At 39.4% G+C, this 24154-nt stretch overlaps 1 protein-coding gene across 2 annotated transcripts in view; it reads right to left on the reverse strand.

Moving 5' to 3' along the window:
• IL34 (interleukin 34) overlaps nucleotides 1-24154 on the reverse strand; it is an 825440-nt gene that overhangs the window by 98746 nt on the left and 702540 nt on the right. For both annotated transcript variants that reach the window (XM_044081308.1, XM_044081309.1), the window contains one exon: nucleotides 7804-7947. In XM_044081308.1, the coding sequence (XP_043937243.1) occupies nucleotides 7804-7947 (144 nt within the window). The remainder of the gene's footprint in view (nucleotides 1-7803; nucleotides 7948-24154) is intronic.

A 24154-nucleotide genomic window follows, 5' to 3' on the forward strand; every position in this document is an offset into this window, starting at 1 on the left:
TGAAACATCTGCTATAATATATCAGTTTTATGAAGTATGTTATACTGCATGTTTATTCTTCACCTATTGTAAATTTCTACCATGAGACTTTAATATATTAATACATAAAGTATAGATAATTGTTATAGTTTTTATCATGCAATAAATAAATGGGTTAATTTTTATTGTATGTATTTTCCTTGTTCACCATTAACTTACACCTACCTTATGTCTTTTACCTTTTATTTTTTATCACTGGATCTGTGTTTTTCACATAGATTAGCTCACAGAGGTTATAAGAAAAGGGTGCTTGATGAAACACAGAAATTGGATGGTGCATTGGATAGAAAAGAGGTCCTACAATATCAGAATAAGGGAAACAAAATTCTGATATTATTAGATTAACCAACATTTATAGAACAAACAGTTCTCACATTAAACAAATCAAATTAATACATTTTGGCTAATACTTCTTAGCATCCCAGTTTTGTGCAAATATGTGTCTAATTATTGTAAATTTGATTACAGAAGAGGCAGGAATATTGGGCAGTATCCATCTGATTACTGTATAAACATAGTGAAAAACTGGACAGATATATGGCACAACAAACTGGATGTAGTTCCTGTGGACATTGCTCTTTATATAAATCTTTTTCAAAACACAAGTGGAAAAAGACATTTGATATCAGACAACATATAATATGGACAAATCTGTTTATCTTGTAAAATGTACATGTGGCACATTTTAAAGAACATGTGTGAGCACCAATTTAAGTGGCATCAATTGTTCCAGGTACAGGATTGCACTTCATAAGCATAAGAATATTTACCCTACAGATAAGTTTGTATTTAAAAATTTATGGTGCAGGTGGGGATGTAAAAACTTTTTTAGATTTAAGACAGGTTTTGGATACTTAGCAGTGATTAAATTAACCTAGCCTCAATGAATATCTCTACTTTGTATACAAAAGAGAAAAATGTATGATCATATTATATTGCACGAACTGTAACTTGCCTGATTTTGGAAACTAAGTAGGGTTAGGCTGGGATACTGCCTGATGATACTTGTTCTCATACGATGTTGCTTGGCTGTTTTTTTTTTTAATTGGTTTGCATGCATGCTATTTTTTTTTAATTTAACCCATCAGTTATGGTGTCATATAAAAGGGATTGATTGATGTCCTTACATTCACTGTTGCACTATTCTTAACAGCTCTGCTGTGGAAGCTTAAATGTTCGGCCAGTCTACCAAAGGCTACGTGTTGCTTTTAAAAGGTACACTGAACGTCACCCCAATGCTCCTTGCATAGCATATGACATAAAAGTGATGTTCAGGCCTACCATAATCAGAACTTCTTTGCTGCCAATCTGAAGCTATATTTTTACCATCAGTCTGTTTACCTATGTCTGTTTTCTGCCAGTTGAATGCATTTTCATTCTCCAGTGACTACCTATGCCTGTTTGCTGACTTCTTTTGCAGTTGCAGATAAGTTCCCCATTGGGGATTTTGTTTTTTCTTACTTTTTTGTACTCCTTGGGCATAATGTCATCCAGGAAGGGTAAATGGCAGTGTGGGAGACAAATTCCTCATAAAGACTGTTATGATAAGTGTCTTTCCTTTTGTCTAGGAGCTTCACATGACCATGTCTTGTTCTATTTGTCAGGCGTTCATTCCAAAAACCCTTCACAGTAGATTTTCTTCCCTTTTCTTGTATCTTGAGAAGCAGCCTCTTAAGCTTCTCACTAAAGATACAGTGAAAGGAACTTCCCACCCTGAGGGTCAGCCATTAGGGAAGGAGGAGGTGAAAAAGGTATGACCAGAATTTTCAACTGTCCAGCCTCTGCCAGGTGTTCCTCCCAAGGTCATTACAAATCCAAAGGCTTGCCCATCTGTGATGTTGGATTTCACTACCGCAATCATGTTGGAGGCCAGTGAGGATCCGGCTGGCAGCACACCTGAAGAGGCTTTGCAGGCGTCCCATCTTGAATGTTCAGGGGGAACCATGGCTGATTTTTTTCTGAGGGGCCTAGGGGATTTCCTCAGTTTTTGGTTGAGGAAGAAGTTCCTACTATGGTTCTCGACTACTGTCTTGGGTCTGAGCCTTTTCACCTTTCTGGAGGGGACATTCCCTTAAAGAAGGAAAAAAAAAAAATTAAACATGTTTCTTCTGCTGCTAGGGATCCACAACGTGAGTGGCAGGCCTTCACTCAGGGCTATTTGCTGCTTTAATGTCTTAAAAGCCTCCTCATGGGGTTTTGGTTCCTGCTCCTCCTTGGTCTTCTAATCCCCTTAAAGAGCCTAGAGAACAGGATTCTTCTGAGGATGAATAGTATTTAAATAATGAATCCTTGACTTATTCTACTCAAATTCCTTCTCCTTTAGACTATGGGTCAGAGGAGGAGGACTCTAGTAATCCAAATGTTCCTTCTGAGGAAATTTCTTTTGGGGACACACTTTCTAGGATGATGGATTTTTTTAAGTGGGATTGTGCTCAGGTCTCTGATATCCATAAGAAGTACTATTAGTTGCTGCAGTCGGGCTCCCCTAAACCTGCAGTTATTCCTCCTGTTTTGGCTGCTTTGTTGGATGCTTTTTCCAGTGCCTGTAAAGCTCCTGATTCTCTGCCCCCTGCTCCCAAGAAGCCTGATAGGTTGTATAGGGTACTTGAAGATTGTTCTTTCCTATATAAAAGTCCTGCTACTGATAGCTCCATTGTGTCTGTAGCCTCTGATAAGCTGTCTCAATTGCTTCCTTCACCCAAGTTATTGCCTTTTGACAAAGGCAGCAGAACTATGGGAAGGTTGGGTAAGAAAGGTTACACTTCTGCTACCCTAGCTTTTGGGGCTATTAATTATCAGAACCATATATCTAGGTATGTGTTGGCTCTTATTTCTCAGGCCTCTCAACTTATTTCTGATTTTCTAGACTCTGGGTGTAAAACTTCTGTTCTTTCCTTGCTAGGGACGTCATCTTAAATCAATCATAATATTAAATGCAGTTATAATGCAGCAGATGCCTCTTCTAGGGCTGCTGTTTTTGGTTCAGTGATGAGGAGGTATTCTTGGCTTATGCTTCAACCTCTACTTGATGATATTAAAGCTAAGTTGATGGATGTTCCTCTGGATTCTAAACTTTTGTTTGGGGAAGCTGCTGCTAGTTTAAGTCTCTTCAGGATAAGGGTAAGGCCTTACAGGAGCTTAAACATGTGTTTGTTTCTCCTGTGCCTAAATTTCAGAGAAACTACCCTGCTAAGCCTTCCTTTGTTTGTAGGCAATCCTGCCCTTCTGCTAAAGGTAGGAAGAGTGCAAACAGGCTCCTCTTTTCCTAATCTTCTCAGTTTTCAGGGACTTGAAGCTTTACATTCCAGACAAACCAGGTGCTGTAAAGTCTCTTCCCAGCCACATTCCTCTTTCTCTCCCTCCCTGTTTGGCTTCAGATCACTCAGGATTTTTGGGTTCTGATGATTATTCATCAGGGGTACTTCAAGGTGTGGAAATCCCATCCTTCTCTTATGGGCATTCCTCAGCCTCCTCAGGAACAACATCCCTTTTTCCCAGAGGTTCTTCAAAATCTTCTGACTCAGGGTACTATTCAGGAGGTGCCTGTGTCCCACAGGGGGTTCCACTCCAGACAGTTTTTAGTGCCCAGAAAAGAGAGTAGTTGGAGACCTATTCTAGACCTGTCTCATCTAAACACGTTTCTAAATGTGCCTTCCTTTCAGATGTTGTCCCTTAAGATTATGTTTCCTCTCTTGCTCCCTCAGGGCTATATGGTGTCTCTGAATCAAGGATGTTTATCTCCATATTCCGATCCATACCCTTTTCAAGAAGTTTTTGCATTTCTCTGTTGCTTCTTGGCATTTTCAATTCTCTGTTTTGCCCTTTGGCCTTTCTACTGCCCCCCAGATGTTCACCAAATGCCTTTTTCTGTGATTGTTTTTGCAGGCTTCAAGGGATTCAAATGTTTCCTAACTTAGATGACCTGTTGATTCAAGCGTCCTCTCCAGAAACCCTTTTGTGAAATCTTCATTTTGCCATTTCTCTTCTTCAGAGCCTGGGGTTTACTATAAATTTCAAAAAGCCTTCTTTGACTCCTTCTCAGGATCATAGTTTTCTGGGTTGTAGGATTCAGATGGTGTTAGTGCTTGCATCCCTGCCCCATCCAAAGGCCTAAACTTGCCTAAACTCTCATTTCTTCTTTCAAACTCTTCTTCCTCTGGCTTCCATTACCACCAGGGAGTTTCTGAGAGCTCTGAGTTTCATGGCATGCACCATTCTGATGCTCCCTCTGGCCAAACTTCACATGAGAAAGTTTCAGTGGTTTCTGAAGGCAGTGAGGCTCCAACATGCACATCCTTTAGACTTTGTAGCTCTTTTTCTTCCATGTCTCAGACAGGAACTTCACTGGTGATTTTAGCAGCTGTCTCTGAATCCAGGGATCCCTTTTTATCCCCCTCTTCCCTCTCAGGAATTGTTCACAGATGCTTCAGACATGGGAAGGGGCAAAATTTGGCTCCTTGAAAGTACAGGGTGGTGTGGTTGCCTCGTCAGCAGAAGGAGCACATCAATGTCAAAGAGATGAGAGCTCTTCTGCTGGCGCTGCAGGCCTTTCATCCTCTTTTCTGTCCAGGGCCTCTCAATGTGTTCACAGACAATACCACAGTGATGTGGTATATCAACAAACAGGGAGGAATGAGATCTTATCTTCTTTGCCAGTTGGCACTTCTGGTATGGGATTTTGCTGTCAAGTATCAAGTGACTCTTCTGGTCAGAACCTTGTGGCAGACACACTGAGCAGGTCCTTAACTCAGTCCCATGAATGGATGCCTCACAGGGGATGTGTTTCTGGACATTATCCACCAGTAGTGTGCTCCACAAGTAGATCTTTTTGCCTCCCCTCCAGCCAGATACCTTCTTCTGTTTTGTGCCAGAGGCCCATGACCTCTGGTGTGGAAGGTGGACACCCTCTCATTTTTTGGAAGGAGATGTTTCTTTATGCATTACCTCCACTTCCTCTCATTCTGAAAGTCCTGTTCAAGATTCATCAGCATGCTCCCTAAATATTGTTGGTAACTCCATTTTGGCCATGACAGCACTGGTAACCTCTACTTCTCATCTAGACAGGGGAAATCATCACAAGTTACCTCACAGGGTGGATCTAATCACAGAAGAAAAGGGATCTCTCATACATCTCCATCTGTCCACACATAACTGACTCTGTGGGTGATAGGATTTTGATTCCTCACTGACAACTTTTTTCTGAGGATATGCTGCAAGTCCTGCAAGAAGCCAGGAAACCTACTACTAAGAAATCCTACTTATCCAAATGGAAGAGGTTTTCTATTTGGTGTCTCTCTTGTAACCTGGTCCCACATACTGTGGATGTTCCTTTGGTTCTCACTTATTTGTGTGAGTTGGTCAATGCTGGCCTGGCCTATACTCCTATTAAGGCCCACTTATCAGCTAACTCTGCCTGCCTGCCTTTTTCTCCTCCTTTAGCTTCTAGATTTGAGTTTAAACAATCTCTTAAAGGCATCCTTAAAGTTTGATCTCCCAGGAAGCCTGTTCTTCCTCCCTGGGATCTTAATTTTGTTTTGGAGAAGTTGACTCAGGCTTCTTTTGAGCCTGCTGCTTCAGTTTCCTTGCTACATCATTCCTGGAAGACTGTTCTTTTGTTAGCTCTTACTTCTGCCAGATGGATGTCAGAGTTGTAGGCCCTTATGGCTTGCCCTCCTTTTTTGGTCTTTCATGAGAACAGGGTGTCCTTGTGCACTAACCCTTATTTTATGCCTAAGGTGGTTAATGACCTATCACTGAATCAGCCTATTAATTTGCCTACTTTTTTCCCCTGTCCACAATCTGACAGTAAGAGACAGCTGCATACTTTGGATGTGCATAGGTAACTAAGGTTTATTTGGATAAGACTAAGGCTATTAGAAAATCTGATCAGCTATTTGTTTCTTTTCATCCTAGATCTTTGGGAATTGCTGTATCCAAGCAAATATTTTTTTTCTTGGATTTCTAAGGCTATTTCCTTTTGTTACACTTTTCATGGCAAGAGCCTTCCTTCTTCAGTTAAGGCTCATTCTACTAGAGCTGTGGTTTCCTTGGGTGGTTTTTCCAGGACTTAGAAACTAATTCTATTCTTGAGGCAGCTCCCTGGACTTCTGTGCATACCTTTACCAAGCACTACAATTTGGATGGTACATCTAGAGCTAGTGCTAGTTTTGCTAGTGCCATGCTTCATGGCTTTTTAGGGGGCTCTTCTGTGCCTACCCCCTCCCAAGTTTTCTCTTGAGCTTTGGCACTCTCCCTTCTGTTAAGACCACTGCAGCAATGAATGTAAGGACATAGTACAGTTGTGTAAAATCTTGCCGCAACAGTATATGTCCTTGCCTTTACTGCTGCAGTATTTGCTCCCTTTCTCCATCCCTCTAATCTTTTGCCTTCCTGGACGCATAAGTTACCTCTTGGATTCTTGAACTGTGTTCCTACTGGGGCATTCACTTCTGATTATGTTAGGCCCGAATGTCATCTTTACTCCTTACACTACACAAGGAGAGTTTGGGTGACGTTCGTTGTACCTTTTAAAAGCAACAAGTAGTCTTTGGTAGACTGGCCGGATGGTCGGGCTTCAACGACGGTGACTTCTATCTGTTAAGAATACTGCAGCAGTGAAGGCAAGGACATCTACCATTATGATAAGATGTTACACAACTGTACTTTTCATTTGTTTTAGATACTGGTCTGTATGAACACCTATAATGTGTATAAAAAAAAAAAAGGAAAGATGAATGGTCATATTAGCCTGAATAAGCCTGATCTTGCTTGATCTGGCAACTAAGCAATGGTCAGGATTGGCTAATATATGGATGGGAGACCACCTGGTAATATTCATGCCATTCTGCTTGCATGTTTTCAAAAACTGGCTTGCATGCTATTGGTGTTTATCACATGATTTGCAGTGTCATATAAAAGGAAGTTATTGTTTCATCTGATTAGACACTGATAAAGCTTGTATAAGCAAAACTAGTTTCTCTCATTTTTCCAACTGTACATGGGAATAAAAGTTAGTTTTTATCATACTAGAGTGTTGGTTTATTGTTGGAACTCTTAAATAGGTGTTTTGCTCTATAGAAATTGCATGTGCTGAGGTTCTTTCTCAACACATGCATAGTAGAATGTCGACGTTCAGTCTGTTGACCTTTTGTGATTGACATTTCCAAAGTTGACAAATGGGTTACTCGACTAAAGTGAGTAGACCCACACACATATAAATATATATATATATATATATATATATATATATATATAGAGAGAGAGAGAGAGAGAGAGTGAGATGTAGATTTCTACTTTGAAGTGACAAAATATTGATTTCCAAAACACTGATGAATTAACATCAACATGTTACTGGACATGGTCAGAGGATTAAGTTAGATTATGTAAAATAAAAAGCAAGGCTTTTTTTCAGCACCACCCAACCCCCTTAATATTAACATACACTAACTATGAGATCTCATAACCCCCACATAAACGTCATATTCCATTATCTGGGGACCGTCAATCTCACGTATCTCCATCTATTTCTGTCTACGAAATAGATGTTGATATTTGTGTTTTGCTCAAAAAACACATATATCTATACACAAATGTACACACACAACTATACATATGCACACATAGCAATTTACTTGTTTGTTAATTTGTATTTCATTTCGGGGTTAGAACACTAATCTCCATGGATCTTTTTTTTTTAGACTCTGCCCACAATAAACAGAAAAGATCTGCAAATAAATAGCTATAAGAAATATCAAAGGTACATACCATGTAGTCAAAGGTATCTGATAATACTTGTATATAGTTTCTGGAGAAATGCTTCTCAGGCAGTACCTTCAGAATCTTCTGGAGGATCTCTGCATTGATGATGATCCACAGGTACTGTAGGTCTTGATTACTGACATGATGTTTCTGTATCGCATGATAAGAATGAAGCACTGCTTTAGCATATTCTTACACATTCAGCTATCAGAGCTAAATAGAATCACAACATGCACTAATCTTTATGCATTTTCTAAACTATTGTCTTTCTGTTGAGTTGTTCAGCAATTACTAGAGTCAGGCTAGTTTTTGTGGCTGGTGGGGTACTGCTAAAGAAGTGTCCAGGTCCCACGCTACCATTTTTTAACTGCTAATCACAACAAAATACATAATTCCTGAGGATATAACAGTATAAATAACACATAAACCCATCCTCAAATATCTGTACAGAATTGGTTATTTCTACAGGAAAACTATAGCTTTGTCGACTTAGACACATAAACACAGAGTAGTTTTAACTACTTTGTTTGTAAACATCAGCAAACTGCTATGCAAATCTACTTCACAATAACATGAATGCATACCCTAACTGGCTACTATAGAATCTGCTGTACAAATACAATATGACGCTACTATGCTGTATATATATATATATATATATATATATATATATATATATATATATATATATATATATATATAAGATTCTTAAGGACGTCATGGCCATTATAAACTGGAAATATTGGTGACCTCAGCCAAAGTAATCAAAAACACAAAGAAAACATTATAACAGGAAAGAAAAATTTAGGAATACAATGAGCATAAAACATTATGGATGAGTAAACAACAAAACATCTTGCTGGGGGAGGAAGGGAGATGAGTAAGTGAAACTGTCTATGCATATCACATAAGTATACCAGAGAACATGAGAATCTAGACCAAAGTAAAGAACAGCAAACATGATACTTTGACAATATCAATTCTGTCTGGCAATTTATACCATTAAATGCTTATTCAGTTTTGAAAAAAAGTAGCAACTTTTTTACAGTATTCAGAAACATAGTCTGCAATGCACAGAACTGCTACATAAAAAACAATCATGCATCAGAGCACAATGCAGTTTACAAGAGTCCACAAAATGAACCATATCTGGATACACTGTGGTGTAAATGAGAGAAGCCAGGTACAAAGTAGCTATGAAAATGAAGGCAGATAGCACTGGCCGCAATGTACAAATACAAACATGGAGCCTCAGAGTTGTCTACCACAGCCAACAGCCTATTTGAGCCAAAAATGGGCAGACACATTGTAAAACATGCATGAGTATGTCAAGTTTTAATAAAACTATAGTGCTGGTCACCATAGCAACACTGAACAACATCAGCCTCACAGGTCATTCCTGAAAACAATACAAAGCCGTTTATCCATGGAGCAGTCAGCAATTCTGTGGCACATAGAAACACACTGACAAGCAAGATCTGGTGCCTTCTCCTCATGCTGACTAAATACAGCCTCACCCCAGTCACTGGCTTCACACTACCAGACCCCTTTTACTTAAGGATATGTGAAGTATTTCGCTCCACATGCACAGACAATGGACCACCAGCCCTTCCACTTACGTGTGGAGTAGCAGCACCAATAAACAAGGTTAGCTGCATTTCCATCAAAAACAATACTGATGCTATATTCTACAATGGGCATAGGTCTATTTCTGCTACAGAATACAATACTGGCTGGACACTATAATCTATAAGGGACATAGTTCTGTATGCAACAGAATACAGTATGTGCTGGACTATATTCCAAAGGGGCATACTTCCGTGAGTACTACAAAATACAGTATGTCCTGGACAGTATATTCTATAAGGGGCACAGTTCTGTGTGTGCTTCAGAATATAGTATGTGCTGTAACAATCAGGACATTAGTATCCTTTACATCAGCAGGCTATCAAAAACAGGTGAGGTTTCATATGCAGCCACCACACTACAGTGATACATATGTGACTCAAAACACTCAAAAGCTACTCATATGTCTTGGTAATAATCAGCCTTGTACCAGTAACATAACTGTGTGGGGGGATGAATTGATCCCACTTCTGTAATTTCTTCTCCTTTAGTAATCCTGGCCCCAACTGTATCTTTGCACATTCCTGCTTCTCTGTGCCTTATTTGGTTTTGCCATTGTACACGTAACTGAATCAGCAAACATACCCATGTGAGTGTTTCACAGAGGAACACAAGGTTTTGGGGCTGATGTGCAATCCTGGCTGCAGAATTGTATTTTTTTTCCCTTTCTTGCATGCAGACTGTGAAGCCCCCACAAAGTGTCTTGTGCCCATTCATTTTCCTGTACTGGGTATGCAAGTACAAAGGCAAAACCTAATTGGAGGGTCTAAAGGCAGTAATGTAGGTATTCTGTGTCCTCATTAGAATCCCGTAACTGAGGCCTCTATCTCATCTGGCCTTAATCCCATCCCTCTTCCTTTTACAAAGCCTCTTTGGTTGGAGTGGATCCGATGTTTCAGCAGAGGCTGTAACCTTGTGTCTAACATCTTGGGAATCATCATCATCTTTGCATTTATTAGGGAAATTGGATAGTGATTTGTAACTGGAGTTGTTGGACATTTTCTCCAAAATGTTAAGAAAAGACTATCTATCCTGAACAGTAGCGGGGGGGGGGGGGCAGCCTGAGAAGGTGGGAGGAGGGGGGAGTGATCACTTTTTTCAAAAATTTATAAATACTACATAAGCTATTAGCTCATGGGACTTTCTCTAGAGGGATAGATTTTAAACCAGCATTTATTTCTCCCCTAGTTATGTAACTGATAAGCCAGTTTCTGTCTGCTACAAAAATGTCTTGAACATTTAAATGGCAGAGAAAGTTTCTTAAGATTTCTGAATTGGGATTAGCTTTTCCTTGGGGTTAGGAGTAAAGATCAGAGTAAAAATTAACAAAAAATGTTATTACCGTATAAGAGGTAATCTCTATGTTTCCTTCTTGAATTAATGTAGTGATGTCCTTCACCCTGTGTTTCTTTTATCTGTACATCAAGGGCTATACCTCACATCTTTCATCTCCAAAGTTACTGACACAGAAAAAAAATCAAATATATGGAAATACCCCAAATAAAGGACACTTTTTAAACTTAGAATCTGGAACAGGCTCCCCATCCATGTAAAGCAGAGTTCCTCCATAACCCAGTTCAAGTACAACTTGGACAATTGGATGGGGAACAGGAAATTCATCCCTGCTTTGGCACCTATGTCTCTGATGGATTGTTCATCTCCCAGACCCCTGATTATAAATGTTTCATCGCCCAAGTCCCCTCTTACACTTATCAAGGGTATCAGAACTTGTCAGAGATTTGGGATGCATGGCTAGGCTTAAAAATACCCTTGTGGTCGTTAGGCTAGTCTACATCTACAAACCTATGAAAATAACTTCCAGTTTTTGGATGGCTGGAGTAAACATTTAGGAATGCATTGCAGGCATCCCACCAAAATCTTGATAGTTTTAGGCCCCATGCTTGTAAAGCTGTCCATTTATTATGTAGCTGTGAGTGTTCTAACAGTAGAAAGTTACGTTTACTCCTGAGAGTCTTATAGCATTTCACATCTGAGAGAGCTTAAAACATCATTTGTTTAAACAGAGCCAATTGGTTTGGTGCTTGATCTGTCGCTTCCATGATTCATGAACATCCCCGGCTCATTATAATGATCTAGCAACAGATCAGACCTTCTAACTCAAGATTAAATAACTCCCACACTAAGAAGGAGGGCATATAATCTAAATTTTTGGCTTTACTGTAACACTTCACAGAAGTAGAAATAAGCATTCATGCTTTTCCAAGTTAAAAGCATTAAAGGGTCCAAATACTAAGCTGAGTTGATTTTCTGAGTGAACTGGAGTGGAAGAAAAGGTTAACAATACAAATGGTCAGAGGAATAAAAATGTTCTGACAAGTCATCTGCATGATTAATTAGATGAGCAGATTTTGACCAATAATTAATCCTTCTAACTTATCCCCTCTCATTAAATTAGATAAAAGTAGCATGCATCAGTACAGTATGCATCAGAAGGATGTAGCAGTCCTATGGTGTGCCCTTAAAGTTATTCTGGAGAAAATGGGATACGAAAAATCAACACTTTCTTGGCAATTTGCTTTATTACATATCCCTCCTGATAATATTCCTAAAGCTCAGCTCAAGGTGGTGATTTCAATTGTCATATTTATCAAATATTATATCTCATTGCATTGGAAGTGCCAAGCCGCACTAACATGGGAAGGTCTAAAGGATTTGGTAATTAGGCATATTAGGGCACAAAAGTATCTCTTTTATAAAGGTAATCACAGGTTCTGTTCTGAAAACTTTTGGAATGTATTCTTTGATTGACTTTTAACCTGAAACACTTTTCATTTTTGTATTATATCTCCTTAATGTATTATCTGTTGTATATATTGTGAATGATATGGGCAATGTATAGTTGTATATAGTTTTTGTTGATGTTTGTACAGTGTTCTTCTGTGGTTTGTATTGTTTGTCTATAAGATAATAAAATAAAAAGATTTTCAAAAAAAAAAAGAAGGATGTAGCAGTCTCTGAAACTAAGAGTTCATGAATTACCAGTAACTCCCATAGAATATTTAGTATTTCTTTCTCTCTTCTCAGTTGCATTTTCTAGTACAGAGACAAGGATATTGCTGAAACTGACATTGAAAGGCAGCAGAATATGAAAAAGTTTGAAAAGAACTTGGACAGACCAAAGTGCCTGAGATAGTGAAAACCTGGGCTAAAAATCCATCTCTTCTCAGAGTTGTGCCCATGATTCAAGACAGGCCATTCCAGCCTTTTATGAACACATAGGAGAGCTCCTCTTATTCCAAAGTCTTGTCAAAGCTCTCAGTGTAATCCTATCCCATGCTTAATTCAAATTCTGCAAATTTTCTTCCTGTAGTGAGAAATTTAGGCATTCTGCAAAATTCTGGATAGTTGAAAAGTATGGAAGGAAGACAGAGGCAGTTAGTGGATGAAAGGAAAAATGGGGATGGTCAGTGATTGGGACATAAGACTTAGAAAATGAAAGAAACAGAACTAAATATCTGGTAATAGCTAGCTTGTGGTGAATGTTAGTGTTACTAGTTTTAAACAAACTAATCACAAACCAGAAAAATCAGATAAAAATAATAGCCACATGTCTTACACAGCATCGAAAGCCAAAGTGAAAAAAAACAACGATATCCAAAGGCCATGATAATTGCAAAGAATCTTGATAACTGCTCCAATGAAATGGAAACAGCATACAGTGGCCTGGATAAAGTGTTATTTCATATACAGACGCAGTCATGGCAGGTTGTTTTTCCTTGGAGTTTAGCTGGTTCCCTGAATCACTCAACAGGTAATTTCAAGGATTAAAACTTGTGATAATCTTGAACGTTATTTGAAGATGTAGCTGCAGTGTCATTGAGAGGTATCTTTTAAAATGTGCTGGAAATGTCCATCATATCATGGATGTCATCATGACACGGGGTCTCAAATTTGCTCAGCGTGGGGATAGCAAAAAGCTTCCTTTCATCTGCTGTTCTTGGCATTTTCTCTGGTCTCCATGCATGGTCTAGAAGGCTGTCACCACTTGTGGGTCTACATAAAAATGAGTTCTTGTTCTTCCACAGGACAGCACAGTTTTCTTCATGTGGTTGTAAGTGGAAGGGTTATTCATGATAGAGGCTACAGTAAGTGTGATGGAATTAGTGACTATTTATTTTAATAAACTCTCCTGGAGGACAGATATCTGCACCTGAAAAGGTACCTTGCCTGATTTTCATTTAACAGAATGGGAGGAAATCTGAACACTACAAAGATACCATTCCCTTAAAATTACTTCTTTAGTTGAAAAGAGCTTTTGTGACCTTCTTTAACCTCCTTGGCAGTTGTTTTACTATGTTATACAACAAGGAATAACATCATTTTATAGAAACTACAGAGTGCAATAAAGTGACACATACCTTAGCTGGGGAAATGCCAACAACAGTTTACTTAATTTTTATTCTTATCCTGGAATGTAACCCATAGTCACAATATACATAGTCAAGAGTTAAGGAGGAATTGTTTTTGAAGGTGTGTGAGTTTTCAGTGAGTCTAACAGTGAGCTAGATGGAGTTCCAGGCCTTGAAAATGACTGGGAGTACAAAGCATCTGCAGCTACGCTGCTGGACATTTGAACCACAAAGAGATGTTTATCACTAGAAAGGAATTTCTGGTTGAGGGTGTACCTTTGTAACAAAAAGCCTAAGGTAGGGCACCTTTCAAGGTGATGCAATGCACTGTGTGCTACTTGTATATCAGAGAGTGTGAGATGTTGTGGGAGCTCTAGCCATTTATTCAGTTTAAGGCAATGCAATGATGAGAGGTGCAAGCTGTATTGGATGCCTATTTGGCTATTTTATTGTAGCTCAACTGTGTGGTCTGAAGGATAGCGAAAATTCGTGAGCTCTACAGCAGTGTGGGAAGAAGATAGGAGGCAGTGATGGTAGTTTCTCAGAAAAAAAGCATTAGGTTCTCTTCTAGAACATTAAGTAACAGTTTTGTCTCAGTTTCTTCCTTCAGCCCTACAAGACATAGGCTACTGCACTTCTGACAAATCTCAGAATATTTCCTTTTAATTTGCTTTGATTTGATAACATATTCTTCCTCCTTTGGGTCCATTCAACTGACCTTATGGCTCCACTACTATCACCCCAACTGACCTATTCATTCCTGAGGGACAGGAGTCAAATCATTGGGAAGGCTCACCAACTTCCATCTTAGGATGCTACGCCCTGTGTGACTTACAGAACAGGTCAAAAGCTCAGTGACCCTTCCCCCCTGTTCTGAGGTGGTCCTCTAGTAGGATGGGAATCAGGCCAACCTGCTCCCAGCAGAGAGTCTTCCAGTTCATTAATTTCTGCTATGGACTTACCAGCCCCACACCCTCAGGAGAAGCAGGAGTTGAGTGGTAGGGATTCAGTTATCTCTCACCACCTGGAAAGCCCAACCCCCATGCCAGCTCTCAATATCCACTATAGCAGCCTCCTATTGGAAGAATGTGTCATCTCTGGCTAGTATGGAGGGACAGTGTGTGGTCAGCAAGTCCATTCTCTACAGGTGCAACATCTAGTGCTCCCTCTGGGTATCACCTTAACTTTGCAAAAAAGCCACCTCTCTCCCCTCAGGATGGGAAAGCCAGCAATGGCCTCTGACCATCATTCTCCCCAGCCTGTGCCCCCTGGCTCTCATGCAGTTAAACAGAGGTCATTGGCATTGTAATCAGGAATTCTTCCAACTGTGCCATGGTGGGGGGGTGAACTCACAGACAGTTATTCACTAACATCTGCTCGAGTCTCGGGCTGATACAAACCTTGAACGGACACTGCAGTTTCAAAAAATTCAGATTTAGCAATACATGCATTTAAAATTAGCTTTATTTTGAGACCCAGATGTTTAACCATGCAGTGTCACCTAACATTTAATAGTAGTCAGATTGTTCATTTTTAATTCTAGGGAGCTTTCTGCACTATGGATGTTTTCTGGTTATAAAAGGGCCATCCCTATTCCAAATAAAAAACAGTAATCCCATCTGTGTAATAAAACAGCTGTACTGATCACTATTTCCAGACAGGGTTTATTGCATTATTTACAAAAAACATGTTAGTTGATAATTGGTTATGGCCTCAGGATAACAGGAATACAACAAAATTCTGTCTGAAGGCACAGAGGTGAGAAATTACAATGCCAGATTGTTGGTGCCACAATCCACCCCATATTATCATTCATTATTTTGCATGTGGTCCAGTGACAGATAAGATACAAATAAGGAGCATTTCGCCCTCTTACCATCATATGACAGCTTTGCATGACACACAGTTTTTTCATTGCTACTCAATGCTAGAAGTCTAAACCTCAAAATGCACTGTCTCTCGAGGCACTCCTAAAAATGGAGAACATCGATATCTGTGCAGTAACTGAGATCTAGTTCAAGGCTACAGTGAGCACCCCTGCAATACCAAGCTGCAACTCTTACCATACTTTTTGGCCACCAAACCAGGACCGAAACACTAAAGGTGAAGGAGTGTCCATATTCACCAAGGATATTCACACCTCCAGGCTAGTTGCCCAACACAATGCATCCGAAATTCTCCAGGTGCAACTAACACTAGGTAAGACTGCAATCCAAACTGTAGTTTGCTACAGATCCCCCACCATGCCCCAAGATTCTCACTAAACCTTTCTAAACATACTGGAAAATATTAAGATACAACCAAACACTCTAATACATGGTGATTTCAACTATCCTGCCATTAACTGGGAAAACCACTTGAGTACCAACACCTTTGCCCAACGGTTCTTGGAATTCATAAATTCCAATGCCCTGGATCAACTAATCCGTAATCCCACCAGGGGCTCCAATATCCTGGACCTGGTCATTACCAACATGGGAAATTGATGCTCCACACCAGTGGTTACGACCTCATTGGTTAGGTCTGACCATAGGCTAATCACCTTTGACATCCGTATACCACCCCCACCCCCCAGTAAGGAAACATCCGTAAAAAACTTCTCCAAGGCCAACTTCATGCTACTCAAGTCAGAAGTGACAAACTTCATGACACCCATGCAGACAGAAACTGAATGTTTGACTGCCGAATCCTACACTAATGCACTGTATGAGAACATCCACTTGTGCATGAATCGTGCCATCCCAAATAGAACCAAGATGCTCTCCTCCAAAAAAAGGAAGCCAATCTGGTGGTCCCCTGTCATAAACAAACTATACAACAGAAAGAAGAATCTGTTGCAGAAAAGAGGAAAATCCCAGGATGCAAAAAACTCCTTTACAGCCTCAGTAAGAAGCTGAGATCCCTCATAAAATCCTCCAAACCTAGTTACGAAAATAAAATTGCCAAAGATTCCAAAGACAGCCACAAGGCATTCTATAGCTATGTCAAGAATCTAAATGGCAATGCTCAGATCTGCTCTGAGCTACAGCAGAATGGCATTAAATATACTGATCCCAAGGACATTGCCAATATCCTGGCAAATTGATTCAGTGCCAAAAGTTCACCCCCCTCTCACCCCCTAAAGGGCTCATCTCAATACAGAAAGATTGCCAAATTCCAGTAATCACAGCCACACAGGTAAAAACCGCACTCTCCAAAGCTAAGAATATAGCATCCATGGGACCAGACGACATCCCGGGCTGTGTACTACATGAACTATAAAATGACTAATTGTCATGTTTAATCATAGCCTCACTTCAGGCTTCATGCCCACTGAGTGGCACACAGCTATGGTTATCCCACTCCACAAGGGGGGATCCAGCTTGGAGCCTGAGAACTACCATCCCATCAGTCTGACAAGCCTGATCTGCAAGGCCATGGAACGTATTATCATGGAACTTATAAACAAAGACAATGGCAACCTTAAAACACTGGACCCCCACCCAGTTTGGGTTCATGAAGGGCCGATCGTGTCTCCTGAACCTCATTGACTTCTTTGAATCAGTCTCCAGAGCCATGGATGAGGGTAAGGCAATCCACACAGCCTATCTAGACCTTGCAAAAGCCTTCAACACCATCCCCCACTCTGGAATCATAGATAAACTTACTAAGCTGGGCATAAATCCCTATGTCACTCAATGGGTTGCCAACTGGCTTACTGACAGAACCCACACTGTAAAAGTAGCCAACTCCAAATCCAGCTCCAGACAATTGACAAGTGAAGTACCTCAGGGTTCAGTCCTGGGACCGCTCTTGTTTGGCATCTACTTCTCTGAAGTACAGGCCAACACTGAGGGACTCTGGCTAACAAAGTTCGCAGATGACTGCAAACTGGGAACCATTATTGAATCCCCAAATGATGTGGATATTCTACAAAAGGGCCTGACAAAAACAGATGCTTGGTGCCAGAGCCTTGGGGTCAAGCTCAATGAAAAGAAATGTATAGTTATCCTCTTTGGGAAAAAACATGTACCGTGAATTACCACATAGGTGGCAGTACACTAAACACCGAAAGTGTGATAAGAGACTTGGGAACACAGGTGGACAGTGGACTCACCTTCGATAACCACATCGCCACAACAGTCAGGAAATCCTTCTATGTGGCACACCTCATCACTAAGGGCTTTTCATCCAGAAAAAAGGAGGTCATTGTCCCACTGTACTCACCCGTCATTAGACTCATCATAGAGTACAATGCCCCATTTGGTATGTACCTCTCAAGACATCTACAACAACTGGAAAGGCCGCAGAAATACCTCACTAAAAGAATCACAGGCCTAAAGCAGATGCCCTATGCTGACCAACTAAAAAAAAACTCCAGCTATACTCTGTCGCATATCGTCTACTCAGAGGTGATCTCTGCTTAACATACAAGGCCATGTCAAACCCAGAACTGTTGGACATGCTACACTTAAAGAAATCCCAATCCATCAGAGCCACATGCTCCAGGGACCTAAACCTTGTCATCATAATGAACAAAACATGCTGGAGGAATAGGTTCCTGTTCCAGAAACTCCCCATGCTCTGGAATAGACTGTCCATACATGTCAAGCAGAGTGCCTCCTTGGCCCTCTTCAAAAGGAACCTTGACGACTGGAAGGCAGATAGGAAATTTACCCCGGGGATCACATGAGTCGCCTTGCTAGACAGAGGTCCAGGGAAGTAAATATTGTGGGAAGAAATAGCCAGGGAATTGTTATGGCTAGGCTTGTGTAGGCCCTAGGGCCAATAGCCTAGTGCCAACCTATGAACCTATGAACCTAAGGCACAATCCAGGTACTACTTGTTAAAAAGAACTTGTGAAATAATTGCATAATTTGTGCTATTAACTGTATTTAAACTAACAACGTTCTTTGGTCTTAAAGGTAAACGTCGGACTCTCTTTCGTTTTAATAGTGATATATTTATACAGGTAGTGGATGCTGATTAAAAAGTGTCATAAAAAGTATGTACCTAAGCTACTCTGTATATATTTTATCACTGCTATACTCGTATCATCAATCATAGCTCTTTCAGACTTATGAAAAGCGAAAGTAGACACAGTGTACACACAAAAACAGAAGCACACTCTAGAATAATTCATCCTACTCAAATCTATCCTCAAACCCAAGTGTACAAAAATATATTTAAGTAAACAAAAGAAAATAAATAAAAGAAACAAAACACAGACCACATCTTCCCATTCAGAAAATGGCACTCTTAATAAAAAGGACCCAAAACTACAAAACAAAGATAACTATAGGTAAAAAGTAACTAAATCATGGCTGAACTATTAAAACAAAACTAGAACCAGACCATTCTCACACAATGTAGAAAAACTGAACAGAGTGCATAGACCAACACACCAAATAAAATCTAACATTTTAAATCAAGAAATGTGAAATAAGAACAAAAATAAAACAACTAACCAATCAGAAAATGGCATTATTGGCAAACCGGACTCAAAACTAGCAAACTAATAAAAATACAAATTAATTAACTGAAACAGAAAGCAAACTATATACCTACATGCTATTAAAATGACATATCTACAGCATAACTGTAATGACAAAAAAAAAACATAAAATGACAGAAATTTACCTTAGAACAAGGGTAGAAACACACAGAGAAGTTACCTTTATTCATAAAAACCTTTACAAGGAGCATAAAATCTCATTCAATAGAAAATTATACAATGGCAATATTCTAATAAAAATAAAGTGACACAGTAATCCTGATTAAATTCAAAGGGGGACTATGCATGGTTTTGGTTGGTGAGATACATAGAATACCTTGAGCTGCAGGATTATGGAACTCTGTGTTAACCAATGATTGGTCCCCTGAATCTGAACATGAAAGATATTCCATGTTACATACATCAAACTCCCAAAAAGTAAGTGTGTGTGAGGTATGCATCCAGATAAATGTGTGCGGATGTATATACACATATACATAGTGAGCATGTTTGTGTGCACGTGTGTATGTATGTGTGTGTGTGGGGGGGTGCATGCGTGCATTTATGTGTGCGGGCATGCACGCGTACGCGCACGCGCGCGCGTGTGTGTGTGTGTGTGTGTGTGTGTGTGTGTGTGTGTGTGTGAGTGTCTGTGTGTGTCTGTGTGTGTGTATGTGTGTATGTGTGTATGTGTTTCTGTAAAAGCTGCAAGAATGACTTTGCACATGGGGTCAGGGTGTCATTTCATCTTCACTATGTAATACCTTAAAGCTCTTGTAGTGGAGGCCCATAGGATATAAATATATAAATGACACCTTAAGGACATACTTGTGTTTCAGCTACATAGCTTCTGAATCCCCATGGCTTTTTATTTTTTAAGTCTTTATGGGAACTTTCAGGCCAATAAAGCCATACCCCACTGGCTGTAGACGTGGATGTTTTAGCCTTTTTTTGACCTTGTCATTACAGCATAACTGGACAGTTTGGCTATACTTTTATTTAACTTATTTATTTATTTACTTGTTTAACATTTGTTTACTGGGGAAGTCTGACTGGGCTAGGTGCCCATTTTCAGCAGAGGCCCGGGGAGAAAAGCTACATATTAAAGTACACAGTATATTGGCACAAAACAATACAGATCAGAAAAAATATTTAAAGTATGTAAAAATTATACAGACAAATTTTACAGAATATAAAACTTATTCAGAACATAAAGAAGGCATGCTATTCAAAGTGATACTATTCACTAATGCTTTGCTAGTTGCACACAAAAACATACAATAACATTTTATTGAAAGTTATATTAACATCAAAATAGTAAGTGGGAGAAGGGTTTGAGGGTGGGCAGAGGTGGGGTAAGAGAACAAATAAGTTCACCCTGATGAGGAGCAAGAGCATAACCAGTTGTTGTTTAGATGGGTCTTTAGCAAATTTTGAATTGCGCTGGGTCTGTTGCATTTAGTATATTCTGAGGGAAAGCGTTCCATGCTTTAGAGATGTGATTAGAGTAAAGGGAGTCTCCAAAGCTGTTGTTAGATTATGTGACTTCTAATAGTTTGTGGGAGGAACTCAGTGTCCTGTTGTTGCGGTGGATTTGTACTAGTTTGTGTATGACTGGGCATTTGTCAGGTAGATATACTATAGAGTGGGTTAGGGTATGCTGGTTTAAGGATAGGAGGTTTGTTAAGGTTAGTTTTCCTGAGGTTTGTGAGTATAAAGGAGGCATAGAGTAAGGTGGATAGTAGGTGGGTCCTGACGATTGCTTGTTTAGATGAGTTGATTAGGTATGCCTTAATCCTGTAGAGAGAACCTAGTTTAATGTGTGCCTTTTTAACAGCAAGTGATACGTGCTTATCAAATTTTTAATTATTATTAATAGTGGCACCTAGTAGTTTAGTTTCTGAGATTGGCTCAATTAGTGTGGGGCTGGATGAGGTGATTTTTAAAGTCTTGGTAGAGATTATTTGTTTTGTGGTGGTTATTGGAGAACAGCATTAGTTTGGTTTTGCTGGGGTTAAGGATGAGTTAATATTTAGTCAGGAAAGATTCAATAGCCATGAAGGATTTTTGGGTAACTTCTTGAAGCTGTGGCAGGGGGGATGTGGCACAGATGACAGTTGAGTCATCTGCATATTGTATGATTGTATCAAGATTAGTTGCAGTGTGGAGATTATTACTGAGGACTGAAAAGATTACAGGACCAAGTATTGACCCTTGTTGAACTCCTACTGTTACAGAAAGTAGAGAAGAGAGGTTATTTTTTCACTTGACTGCTTGCTGGCAATCTGAAAGGTAATTTTTTAACTATATGAGGGTATTTTTAGATATGTCAAGGGATGCCAGCTCTTGTAGGAGCTGATTGTGGGACACCGTGTCAAATGCCTTCGACATATCTAGAAATATGGAGGAGACCATTTGATTAGTGTTTTTAGTTGGTTTACAGAATTGGTAAAATTAAGCAGGCAGTGGTTGGTGACAGCATGGCCTGGATGAAATTTGTGTTGTGTATTCGCAAGGAGGTATTTGTTAGTAGATGGTCCATTAGTTGTAAGCACATGCATTTCTCTAAAATTTTAGAAAGAGGGGATAGTAATGGATATTGGTTTGATAGTTAGAGAGTTCAAATGAGGAGCCCCCTGTGCTTAGGAGACTTTCCAAATTTTGGCACATGCTGCTCAGAGATGGATCTATTTAATCAGAATCGATACTGGGTAACAGATTATGGCAGCTGCTAGTTTGAGGAATTAATTTGGTAGTTTGTAGGCAGTGAGAGTTATAAGTTTTAGTTTGCTCAATAATTTCTTTTTTTTTTTTACTTATTTGGATGGGTTGGAGGGAGACTGTGGTAGTGGTGTCATTAGCTACAGGTTGGGTGATTTTTTGGGGGCTACTTTTGTTTTTTTATAAGAGAGAGTATGGAATTTATGAAAAGGAGATAAACTGGGGATGCTATACTATCTTCTGAATTATAGGCATTTGGTGATGGGGTGGTAGTACAGCCTGGATGTATAAATTGTTTGATAGTACCCTAGAATTTTTGTGGATTATTTTGGTGTTTCTACAGCATGTTTGAATATAACTGTTTTTTATCAGCTTTAATATGATTTGTTTTTTTGCAAATATTTCTTAAGTTACAGTAGCTATCAAGGGATGCTTTGGTTTTATTGGCTTGATGTTGGTAACAGAGTTTGTCTCTTTGTTTTAGTAGTTGTCTGGTTTCCTTTGTGAGCCATGGACAGTAATTTGTTTTAGATCTAATGTGTCTTATAGGGGCCAGGGTGTTTAGTACATCTAGAAATGTACTGTTGAAATATTCGACTGCTGCATCAAGTGGGAGGAATTTTAGTAGGGTCCAATTGCAGTTTTGGAGCTGTTGTTTAAACATATGTCTGTGGAGAAGTCTTTTGTATTCCATACTTGTTTGTATAATGTAGTTTTTGTGGTGCCTTAGGAAGTATGTTAGTAGGTGGTTACTTAGGCTGTCTGGTACACAACCTGAGTGATGAATAAGTGAGGGTTTGTTTGTCAGAGTCCAGTCAAGAATAGATTGTTTGTTTCTATTTTTGTCAACCCTAGTGGGTGTATGTATCAGTTGGGCAAAACCATTTAGGTTTATGTAGTTGGAGAGGAATCAGAGGACTAGGTTTGCCAATTAGTATTAAAATCTCCAACTCTACTGGTTTCTTGATTAAATATAGTGAATGCGCACGACAGTAGGTTATAGTAGTAGTAGTAATTATTTATTTTCAGACAGAAGACTAGTAGTTCAGTGTTATTTACGTCTGAGGGTCTATTTACAGTTGCTCAGGTTTAAGAGAATCTTTATATATTACTGCCACGCCTCCACCTTGTTTTGTTATCCTGTCCTGTCTGAGTATGTTATAGCCAGAGGGTATGATTTCATTCTTGTCTATATAGGTTTTAAGTCAGGTATCTGTTAGGACAGCAATGTCAGGAATGTACAGGGATGGGGTAGCATGGAATTCATGTTTTTTTTTTTTTTTTAATAGGCTTCTGAGGATTATGTTAATAAAGAGGATGTCTTACCTTTTTTCGGGTATGTTGATGAATGGTGGAGTGTTAGGTTGCATTGTAGGTTGTGGTTTCCTTTGTGTGCAACTGTGTTTTGCTGGGTGGAATTTGGGTCTGGGTTAGGGTGTATGTCTCCCACATAAATGGAGGTTGGATTTTTTGCAAGATGTAAGAAGATATTTAGTGGGTGTTTGGGAGTGTTTAAATGATATATGTGGAGATATAAGTGATAGTAAATATCTAAATGAGAATAGTTCAATTTTGGTGGAGTTGTAGATTTGGGGTGTTATACAAAGGCATGTGGGTGTTGTTAGAGGAGGGTTTGTGGATGGATAGGTGGGAGATTTTAAGTAGATAATAAGAGGATTGTGAGGTGTGGTGAGATTGAGGGCAATCGCTAAGAGTACAAGCACCATTATGTGAATGAGTATCATGTTTGGCTTTAGGGTTTGGTGTAGGTGATGTATAGGTTCTTAAAATTAGAAGAAGGAGTGTAGGGTATGTGAGTAAATGCTGTCTTATGTAGGTCAGAGTGAATGGGTAGTAAGTCTGTTAACTGATTAGGACTTAGCGATAGTGAGGTTAACTGTTTGCTTTTGGTATCCAAATACACTGAGAGAGTGGAAAAAAAAAGAAAGGAAAAACTACTAAATTGGGCTTTCCTTTTGCAGGATGTCTATAACTGCTATTATGGGTTTACTTTTGCAGGAAACCTTTAACTACAGCTACTGAGTAGTATGTATGTCACTATAGTATTAGGTACTTTAGAAAAACTATTGAATTTAGTAGGACATACACTGCTGGCACTTTTTTCTTATTGTCAGTTTGTTTTTCATTTTTTTCTGCATTCCTTTGT

This window comes from Protopterus annectens, chromosome 8.part0 (genome assembly GCF_019279795.1).
Source record: "Protopterus annectens isolate FY-2018-M chromosome 8.part0, PAN1.0, whole genome shotgun sequence".
In the NCBI taxonomy this organism is placed as follows: domain Eukaryota; kingdom Metazoa; phylum Chordata; order Ceratodontiformes; family Protopteridae; genus Protopterus; species Protopterus annectens.